This window comes from Dendrobium catenatum, unplaced genomic scaffold (assembly GCF_001605985.2).
Source record: "Dendrobium catenatum unplaced genomic scaffold, ASM160598v2 fragScaff_scaffold_315, whole genome shotgun sequence".
Lineage (NCBI taxonomy): Eukaryota > Viridiplantae > Streptophyta > Magnoliopsida > Asparagales > Orchidaceae > Dendrobium > Dendrobium catenatum.
In genome coordinates, this window is record NW_021318777.1 from 3,068,040 (window position 1) to 3,079,914 (window position 11,875).

At 34.6% G+C, this 11,875-nt stretch overlaps 1 protein-coding gene across 1 annotated transcript in view; it reads right to left on the bottom strand.

Annotated features, from left to right (window-relative positions):
• Nucleotides 1-771: 771 nt before the first annotated feature.
• Nucleotides 772-11,875, bottom strand: part of LOC110109857 (DExH-box ATP-dependent RNA helicase DExH3) — a 67,896-nt gene continuing 56,792 nt past the window's right edge. Inside the window, exon 19 of the mRNA XM_020841067.2 lies at nt 772-1,831. Within this exon, the coding sequence (XP_020696726.1) occupies nt 1,376-1,831 (456 nt within the window). The 3' untranslated portion in view covers nt 772-1,375. The remainder of the gene's footprint in view (nt 1,832-11,875) is intronic.

The window sequence follows — 11,875 nt, forward strand, 5'->3', positions numbered from 1 at the left end:
CTTCACCAGTTACCTGTCGCCTTCGACCATCACCATTATCACTGTCGGCCACCGACCAACACCCACTTTGAACTTTATATTTTATTCATTTTACTTCAAATCAAATAAAAAAATAATATTATGCATTCATTTTACACATTTAAACAATTGTATAGTATTCTTTTTAAACTATTACTTTTATAATATATTCTTTTTTTAAGTCAACCAAACAAACTCAAAGCTAACATTTCAGTTCTATCACAAATGCAAGACATTGGACTCCAAAAATCATTGACGATGGGTAGACGTAAATAATGCTTCATAATGTTAGGAAATAAGAGACATTAATATCCATCTATAGACTCTCTAATTTTAGCTTATCACCATTCACATTTATCATATCATTCAGCAGGAGAGAAGAGGTGAGGTGAATAATTCTATGCCAAAAGCGTGAGTAAAAAGGCTCACCATTCTGCACTCGCTACAAGGGATCCCATCGCAGGAAGCCATGTGGGGAAGAACAATCATGGATCTCATATTTTGATACCATGGGTCGGAGAGACTATTACGTGCAGCGTTCAGATAGTCCCGAGGCGAATCCGGACGAACCACGTCACCCGGATGCACCGGGCTCCAGGTGATGTGGTGCATCCGGATTCGCCTTCGAACGAATCCGGACACCGCACGTAATAATTTTCCCATGGGTTGAGTACGTACATTGATTTTGAGTTGAGAAACTATGCACCCTTCATCCAAGCAATCCAACCCAATCACAGCTATGCACTTTCCATAAAAAACCATAAATGAACAGCTATAGACTTTCAAAACTAAGAATGTTTAGAATAATCCCAGGATAATACAACTAACATCCTTACTATTTTGATACTCTGTACAGGGGAAATCTGGCCATGACAAGCCATCTGAAAGTTTTTTCAACAAAACCGTGTAACCAATCTTAAATAAATACTGATAAGAAAATTTCTCCCACATTCAGAGGACATATGGTGAAGCTAAATGGTGTTTATATTACAACTATTATATGCTAGTTTTAAACGAATTGACACTGAACCAGAAGAAATCCTGTAAAGCTCACCTGACGGCATGATCCGGCCTATAATAGAGCCGATTAGCAAAGACCAGCCTGGGAAAAATCATGAAAGCCTTCTACAATGAGAAATCCTTCATGAAAAGGGGAAATTATTAGGTCCGGTCGCCTGACAGAGAGATGCATCCGGATTTCTCTCTGTCTACAGTAAAAGTCCAGTGAAAGCGCAACTGCTACAGCAACTATGCTTTACTATAGATAGAGAGAAATTCAGATGTATTTCTGTGTCAGGTGACCGGACCTAATAATTCGCCCATGAAAAGAGGGCAGTGAGGTGCTCCTGTTCTGGTTTCAGGTTCTCCTATGATGCTGCTTCTTGCTCTTCTTAAGGGCCTTCGACATATAATCAAAATCTTGAAAGCCAGATGAGGCCCCGCCGATCAGCCAGTCCAATGCCTCGGAAGCAGCATTCTTCTCTGCTAGTTTTTTGTTTACGCAAGGCTGGCTGATGAATTGCATCCCATTGAACTCAACCGTAGCTCTAAACTGATTGCTCTTCAACTGCTTCGTTTTGTACGTTGGATTTTCATGCCCTGCTCTTGTTAGCATCATCTGAAGTTGGTTCTTGGGATTATCACCACCGCCCCCATTGCCCGAACTTATCGGAAGTAGATTTTTTATTATCTTGGGCTGAAGCTCCTGACGACCAAATACAAACTGACCGCTGCATGGATCCTCGGTAACAAGCAAGCGTATTGCATGCAGCAGCTCCTCTCTGGTTTGTATGTCCATTCTAGGGTTTTGAAGCTGCAAATAATAGCAGTTCTTTATGTTATGAATGGTTTAATGAACACAACTACATTACATGATCATAGTAATTTCGCCAATCGAACAGCTTGAAGTGGAGTTCTCGAGTTCCTAGTTATGTTGATAATATATTTAAATTGAGCAAGAAAGATTGAACATGTAAGGAAAAAAAAGGAACATAATCAAATTGATCCGAACAGAAGTGTATCAACAATGGCAGCAATACACATCTACTTTACTCAAGCTCCAATATTGACTAGATTAGAAAGCTAAAATGCATGCTTATGATTCTGCAATGTGTGATAGTTCTTATATATATTTTCTTAGCGGAATCCGATTTTGGTTGGACAATGTCATATGTTTTATGTTTAGAGTTATATATATGAAAGCATGCAATCATGTCGCTAAAGTTTTTTTTTTTTTTTCGGGGGTGGGGGGACCCTTTGAAGGGAAATGGTGTTGTATTCATTTCTTTCTCCATTTGCATCTAGCATGCATACATTATTGTAAAGAAGTGAACAGAAATATTTCTTTGTATAGATTTCTCTTAAAAATTTAATAAAAAAAAGCTCTTTAAGTCACTTTCTTGAAGCATGAAAGATAAATTGAGCTTGTGGTTATGTTCCATTTCCTGGGAAGAAATAAAGTTGAAATGTGATAGGAAATACTTGAGTTCGCAAGCAAACCTAGTCAAGATTAGTACAAAAACAGAAGAAAAACTGCTGTCCCAGCAGTAATACAGTAGCCACACAGCAGGTTTTGCACCAAAACAGTGGAAATTAGGAAGGGAAAACTCAGATTTTTACTAGTAGATACAAGAAAACAAAGTAAGATACAATGTTCTTCAATTCGAGAGGAAGAACCACTCTCCAAAACTCTCTAGCAAAGCCTAGAGCCCCAATCCACGAGTAGATTTCAAAATTTCTGCAAATCTCAAGATAAAACCCTAACTCACACGCTTTCTCCTAATTAGAGAAAAAGGAATAATTAAGAATCCCTAAACAGCCCTTTAATTCAAACTTTCCCTCCTAAAGCTTAATACATTCATTGCTTGGGCCCAAAAGTTCCCCCTCTCTGCCTGATTTTCGCCCAGCTTGGGCCTGCGGGAGTAAAAGAGGACCGGTCCAGCCGACAGCATAACTGTATTGTTCGAAAAAGTTTTGATTTAAAGGGAATTATTTTCGTTGAAATTCATTTGTTATCATTGCATTATTACTTTATGAAGAACGTTTGGAGGCACGCTTAGTTCTAAAAGAATCATGTTATGATGATATATTTGCATACACTCATAAATCTTGGCATTATATACAGATGTTTGGTATCATGTGATGCGAAGTTCGGTAGCAATGTTAGATAACTTCATCTACTTTATGTTTCAATTAAGCATAGGTTCGATGTAAAAGTGCTTTGCCTATATTGGAAAGAAATGCAAGCCTTATATGATTATTTGCATGCCTCATTTATGGTGTTTGATTTGGCTCACATAAATACAACCACTTTACGTATTTTTTTGCTCCTATACGTGGTTATATATAAGCGTCATGTGAAAGAAATCAAACGTATATGCAACTAGTTTAGAGGATGAGTGAAAATCATTATTGGATAAATGCTCTTATTGTTAATAAGACTCCCTAGTTTTGTTAGCATCGGCGAATCTATAATGGGGGCCCTGGCGGCACGGGAAAATCAGCATATTTAAAATTATATCAATTTAATTATTAATATATATAAGATTAATTTTAATTTTTAAAACTAATCCTCTGCTCCGCCTTACCCTCTGCCCAGTTTTTTTTTCTAAAGCTGTTAGCAATTGGCGGCATGCTTTTCTCTCTCGTCATTATCTCTCCCCACCCCGCTCTCTCTCTCTCTCTCTCTCTCTCTCTCTCTCTCTCTCTCTCTCTCTCGCTCCCGCTCATGTTTGTTTAATTTTTTTGGGGAGGGAATTGATAAAATTTTTAAATAAATCTAAGTAAATTAATTAGTTTAATTATATTAACTTTACAATTTTGTATTATTTATAATTTTCTTTATTAAATGTGAACAATTATGTTTAATTAACTTAATAAAAAATAATTTAGAATTATTAAAAATTAATTTAAAATTTGGTATCGAATAACCACCCTGTTTTTTATGATTTAGAATTGTTAAAAATCGAATTGGCTAAGTTAATTAATAAAATATGACTATCAAATTCATAACTAATTCTAAATCATTAATGAATCAACCATAATGATAATCACATACTAAAATTCATTACAACAACAACATCAAGCCTTTATCCCATTACGTGGGATCGGCTACATGAATCTTTTTTCTTCAATTTTGTCCTATTAAAGGTCACATTCTCGTTTAAATATAATAAAGAAAGGTCATTCCTAATATTTTCTAACCAAGTTTTTTTAGGTCTGCTTCTACCTTTCTTAACATAAGTCAAATCTAATACCTCTACTCTCCTAATCGGGTCATTGGAAGGCCGTCGTTTTTTGTGACCAAATCATCTAAGGTGACACTCTCTAATCTTATCTTCTACTGGAGCTATTCCAAACTTTTCAAGTATATGCTCATTTCGTATCCTATCTCTAAGGGTAAAGCCACTCATCCACCTGAGCATCCTCATCTCTGCCACACTTAACTTAGTATTATGCTTCTCTTTTAATAGCCAACATTCAGCACCATAAAGCATTGTAGGCCTCACTACCATCTTATAGAATTTCCCTTAAGTTTGAGGGGTACTTTTCTATCACACAACAAGCCCGATGCATTCCTCCACTTCAACCATCCAACTTGAATTTTATTGATAATATCCCCATCTATTTCATCATCACTCTGAACAGTAGATCCAAGATATCTAAAACGTGTACTCTTATTAATGACTTGATCGTCCAAAGTTATAATCCCCACACTAGGTCTATTACTACTAAAATTACACTCCATATATTCAGTTTTAGATCTACTCAAGCGAAAACCTTTAGACTCTAAGGTTGACCTCCATAACTCAAGTTTACCTTCAACTCCCTCTCTAGTCTTATCAACAAGAAGAATATCATCAGCAAAAAGCATACACCAAGGTACATCCTCTTACAAATGTCTAGTGAGAACATCCATGACTAAAGATATGGGCTTAAGGCTGAACCTTGATGTAACCCAACCGAAATAGAGAAATACTTAGTCAAACCACCTTGTGTTTGAACACAAGTAATAGCTCCTACATATATAAATCACTAAAAGCTAATGCCTTTGCATCGCATATTGCTTTCTTAGCATCCTTACGAGCCACTTTATATATTTCCCAATTATCATAATTTTTAAAATTAAACCAATTTTTATAGCAAAGCTTCTTATTTCGAATCTTTTCTTGCACATTAGGATTCCACCACCAACTATTTTTAACTATTAGGAGCTTTTCCCTTTGATACTCCAAGGACATCTTTTGCAATATTCTTAATATCACTAGCCACTTTTTCCCACATAATATTAGCATCCTCATGCACAGACAAAATCTTAAGATCTAAAATCTTATTTCCAAAAATATTTTTGTTAATATTCTTTAAATGCCCCATATTTTTGTTAATATTCTTTAAATGCCCCATATTTTTGTTAATATTCTTTAAATGCCCCATATTTTTGTTAATATTCTTTAAATGCCCCATATTTTTGTTAATATTCTTTAAATGCCCCATATTTTTGTTAATATTCTTTAAATGCCCCATATTTTTGTTAATATTCTTTAAATGCCCCATATTTTTGTTAATATTCTTTAAATGCCCCATATTTTTGTTAATATTCTTTAAATGCCCCCATTTAATCCTAGAAAATTGTTTTACTTTATTTTTTATTTTATGCCCCTTTATCTTAAAGTCCAAAACTAATAATCGATGTTGGGTACATAAATTTTCACTCGGAATAACTTTACAATCTTTGCAATCTAAACGATTTAATTTTCTAATAAGAAAATAGTCAATCTGGGTTGTATTATATCCATTTTTATAAGTGATGAGATGCTCATTCCTTTTCTTAAAAAAGGTATTAGCAATTAAAAAATTATAAGCTAAACAAAAATCTAATATGGTCTTGCCACCTTCATTCGTCGCTCCAAATCCATGGCCACCATGATTGCTTTTAAAATCATCTACCTCTCTACCAACATGTCCATTTAAATCTCCTCCAATAAAAACTCTTTCTTCAAGAGGTATATTTTGTATTAATTCTTCTAAGTCATTCCAAAAATTTAATTTAGAACTCATATCCAAACCTACTTGAGGAGCATAAGCACTTATAATATTAACAATCTTATCATCAACAATAATATTTAAAGCTATAATTCTATCTACAATCCTATTAATTTTTATAACATTATTCTTCAAACTTTTATCTATAATAACACCTACACCATTTCTAGTATGACTTCTACCTGAATACTAAAGTTTAAATCCTAAACTATCAATTTCCTTAGCCTTCTCTCCAACCCATTTAGTTTCTTGAATGCACCAAATATTTATCTTCCTATGAATCATAATATCTATTCATTCCATTAATTTTCCTGTAAGGGAACCTATATTCCAAGTTCCTATCCTAATTTTAGTTTCATGGACTAGCTTCTTTACCCACATACGTCCTTGATGTGGGAACCCTTGCCTATTTAACACTGCACCCGGGCGCCGGTGCAGCGGCCCTTCCACACTTGTCACTGTATTCAGGCCATACAGCACGTCGCTTCCATGGGACGCCCTAGCATTAACACAATTTTCTTAAAGGATTCATGTTATTATTATTCGACAAGTTTTACACTAGCTGTCGACTACCTAACGCAATCCTCCACTTTTCTCATCCAAGACTTGGGACCTGGCAATAATAGTGTTTCATACTAAAATTCATTAAATAAAAAATATAAAAATTTATTAATAATAAGATGATTATCTGGTAACTCGGGCCTACAAGGCTATTAAGTTATTCCCTAAGAGGATGAAATAAACCTTATGGCCCTAGTTTTTTTTTTTTTTAGAAAAGAAATAGATTGCATTAATAAAAACTAAAAGCTATTACAAATTAGAATCATAGACTGATTCCTCCTTTAACACTTAATTAAAAAAAGGAGGAATCTTATTCATATCTAAATTATCCCAAGAAAAGTTGCTAAAAAGAGCATATTTAGCACATAAGTTTGCTAAATAATTGCAACCTCTATTCACCCAATTAAAAATAACAAAATTAAAATCTTTTAAGAAAGTGAGCTCATCTTTCCAATTACCTTTAAGATTTTGTAAGAACCTAATGATGTTTTTATTGTCTCCTTCTATGATTATCCCTTTGTAGCCTTCCATCCAATCCTTCTTAATTTCTTTAAGCATATAGACCACTAAGAGTTCAAGAAATGAAATGTACCAGTGAATACAAGGAAAACCATAGGCAAGGAGAAGTCTTTCTCTACAATCTCTTATAACACCTCCTACTCCTTTATAAGAATTTGATAATGAAGCATCAACATTAATTTTGATCCAGTCAGGTGGAGGGTACCAACGATTACACAGTCCAATGGACTGATTGATACCCCAGTGGCCCGACAACTTTCAATCTTCCATAAAGGAAACCGAGGCATAGCTAACAGAATTCAAAGCTAATACCAAAGCACTTACTTCTTTCCCTCCATGAATAAGCTGATTCCTTGCCCGCCAAGAGTGATAAACCGCATTACAATAAATATTTGTAATGAATTTATGATATTTAGCACTTGATTCCATCCAATTCCAGCATTGATGAAATGAGTTAAAAACCGAAACGCAAAAGCCTCAGTTGTTAAGATAATTAATCACCTGTACCATTTTCAAACAATTGAACGTGATATGGTCAATATCTTCTCTTTCATTACAACCTCTTGGACACCCGAATTCCTCTTGAATTCTTCTTTGATACAGGAAAAAGAATGTAGGAATTGTATTATTCGCCACCAGAATACTTCCACCCGAGGTCTCAGCTTAAGATATTTAAGACAGTCCCAATATATACAAGGCTCTTCTCTATGATTGAAGCTTTATAAGCTAAAGCAGGAATTGACATATCTAAATTAAATTTTATAAGCTGAGCTTCATCTTCATCCTGTATTTGAATCTTACAAATTAAGGAAACAATATCTTCACCAAATAGAGAATAAAGCTTCTCTATATTCCATCCTCCATCCATAATAAGATTGTCCACTGTCAATTCATGGTTTTCTGGTACAGTCATATATGTTGGCCATAAATTAAGATTCTTATCTAAAATCAAAGTGTCGTTGTAAACAGCAATGTTTCTCCCATATCCAACCTTCCACCTCACGATATTATTTAGATACTTCATAATGTTGGCTATGATTTTGAAGGAAGAGCTAATTTTACTCCCACCTGTTCTTCCCTTATAAAATTTGAATTTATCTCCCAGCAACTTGTACAACAACGATTCTTTGTTATGTATAATTTTTCAAGCCAACCTTGCTCTTGACTTAGTATAAACCCAGTTTACACTCATTTTTATCCCAAATGAATTTTCTGCAGATTTTATCCAATTCCTTATGCATTCTTTTAGGAACCAGAGCAAGAGAGCAGTAGAAAAACAGGAATAGAATTGAAAACCAATTTAATGAGCATAAATTTCCCAGCCAATGATATGAGTATGGAACCCCATATATGTATCAATATGATTTTTATGGCCCTAGTTTAACAAGGATAATCATCACTTAACCAATAATAAGTCGCCAACAAATCAAACTTTTGTAATACTGACAAATTCAATTTGAAGAATAAAAATGCATACCAAACTTAAAATTTAATAATTCTAAAAGAATAAAATATAACAAATAAATAAACCTTTAATACAACCCAACCCGTCAATGAAATTTATAGGTTGGACTATTGAGTCTTAAAGAGGTTTCGTCCTCGTGCCCACTGTAACAACGCCACGAACTAATTGACAGTAAAATCTGATAAAATTCATAAAAATCATAAACCTCTAATTGAACTTATATAAATCAATAAAATCATTTAAATTCCTTAACAAACTTACAACCTGAAAAAATCACAACAACCCAAATAAAATCAGCAAAATATAAAACACACTCCTACAAACCTTTATCTTAATTATGAAAAATATATATATATATTAATTAAACTAAAACTAAAACAAAGCTATAAAATCCTCTCTCACAAACTCTCCAATACTTAATAAAACACAAAGATACTAAAACTTAAACTAAAATCCATTAACTCTAAGCAAATAAATAAACTTGTTGAAAGAGAAAATAAACTTCAAACTCCACCTTAGTGTCCTGACCTACATTGGATTTATGTTCATTTTTGTACATTTTCCCCTTAACACATGAAAGGTGTACAGGCTGGACTAGCTTTAACTATAGGGCTACATGCCCTAAGAAGGTTTCGTACTCATGTCCACTGTGACAATGCCACATACATCTAAGTTAAGGGGAAATGGTCTAAAAATCTACATAAATTGTCTCTTTTAAAAATTTAAAAGCACCCTTAAGAACCTAAATCAACTTCTTAACCATGCAAGTATTAAACCATAAGTTTGATAGAACCTATACATATCTATAGGTAATGAGTTCTTTATACTCATGTCAGTCTTTAAAAATAAACCTACCTTAGACATATGAAGCCTAAATTTTTCTTTATGGTGAATGATAGATTCACTTAGTGTGTTACATATTAACCTTACCTCAAGTCTTAGATTACCAAGGAAGGATTAACTGACCCTTGTCACTTTATAACTCTTACAGCCTTAGTTAGGTGCAGGATTGAGGATTCTCAATTCTTTATAACTCTAGCACAGGTCAGGGCCAATATCTTTGGGTTCTATATAACCTAAAAATTAAAACTATAATCCTAAAATTAAATAATAATTAATTCACTATAAATCATTAATCACTTAAAAAGAAATTTAATTACTAATAAATTAAAAAATTAGAATTTGATCTTGCAACTTAAAACCTCTCACCTAAATTGGTATAGTTAAGTATACTATTTTTGCACACACTTAGATGCTAGATAGGACACTTTTCATATGCATCCTAGGGTAGGGTGTAGCTAGGATGAAATTTTTTATTTGCATTCTTTTGTATTTTGCATGTGATGATATGGTGGTTATTTTTGGCTTGAATTGTTTTTTTGTTATTTTATTTTTTATTTTGTGCATTAATGAGCAAGTACTTGATCTTAAATGGTTATAATTTTTTAAAAATATCTTTTAAAGGTGATCATGTTCTCAAAAGGCAAATAAAAATGCTCAAATAATTATTATAAATAAGCTTGCTAATAGGTATCGTGAGGAATGCTAAGCCCTTGAGAATGTAGTCCTAAAGATTAGGCTCTGGATGTCTGATGTGTGTATTTTTTTTATTATAATTGTGCTAACATTATTTTTATGGGAGATTCATGTAATTTTTATTTTTCAAATGTAATTTTAATTAGAAATGCCATGTAGGTGTGTAGGGATTTCAGGAGGAAGGAGGCCAAATATGTAAAGAGCAATCAAGACCCCACACACCATTCGGTGATGAATAGAATTAGGCTGAGTTGTATATATGGTAGAGCTCAATTATCCTTTTTTTTATTTTTTTGGGGTATATTGCAGAACCCAGCTGCATTCATGGTCATTAATTATTATTTATTGTGTGATGATTGATGTGTTTACTTTGATTGCGCATTAGAACTGCATGTTTTTCATAGGTTTCTTACTTTGCTTTGCACTCGGATGAAGTCAACGTTAGCTCTTTAATATGTTAAATTTTCTATAAAATTACAATATATCTAAACAAGATAAAAATGAATCTAGAAATTAAAATCAATCAACTTTTCAAAAACTAAAATATGATCCCTTGTAGGTAACTTCTTAAAACTAACTTGTTATTTCAAATTTTGTTCACTGCAAAGTGACAATTGGTCAGTTCTGATTGTCCCTACCCATACATGCATATCCTAGAGTTAAAGTAATAATATAGATGGATAGATCACTTTGTATTACATAGTATCATTCATGGTCGGGCTTGATGTCATTTTTCTTTTTTTGCCTCTCACCACTCTTGCATTTGTATATGATCGAACTTCATGGATTTGAGATACTAAGTGGAGTTTAACTGGTACCCATTTTCGCGCAAAGAGGTAAATCTAGGTCGGCGTTGCTTAGATCCCTAATGGGGTTTAAGTTATAAGTCCCCTCACGGTGTTTTGCATTAGTTAGGTCGTTGGCATTAGTATCGAGTGTATAATATGTCCTTTGTTGATCTATGATCAAAGGCTGGCAGTATAGGTATATCCTATGATGCACCGACACGCCTCTTAAAGAGGGTATGTAGTGTCGGACACGGACACGCGTCGGACAAGGCATGGACACGTGTCCGGCACGGCATTGGAGTGTCGGAATTTAAAACATTAAAATTTAAATTCGACACGCGTGTCCGGTTATTAAATGATAAAATCGTCCGTTCTATTTAGCCTTTTCGCGAACGAGAAGCCCTATTTTTCCGATCCACGAAAGAAATCTGCTAGGGCGGACCGGGAGAGCTCACAGTCGACGCCAAACGAAGCCCGCTGCCTTCGCCTCCCATTCCTTCGTCATTTCTGCTCAGCCAAGCAGAGCTCGTCTTTCCCATTCCTTCATTCTTGCGTCATTTCTGCTGTCATTCGAGGCAAAGTTTGCAATCAAGGCCAAACAGAGCACCTTCTGCGCGCAAGAGAGCCAAGAACTGTAAGTGGATTTCGCCATTTCTTCTCTTCATTGTTGTAAAACCTGATGTACATGCTCGGTACCGCTTGGTATCGCTAGGTACATGCTCGGTACCGCTCAGTAAATGCTCGGTACTGCTCAGTACATGCTCGGTACTGCTAGGTACATGCTCGGTACTGCTCGGTACTGGTAGGTACATGCTCGGTACTGGTAGGTACATGCTCGGTACTGGTAGGTACATGCTCGGTACTGGTAGGTACATGCTCGGTACTGGTAGGTACATGCTCGGTACTGGTAGGTAGACGCTCGGTACTGGTAGGTACATGCTCGATA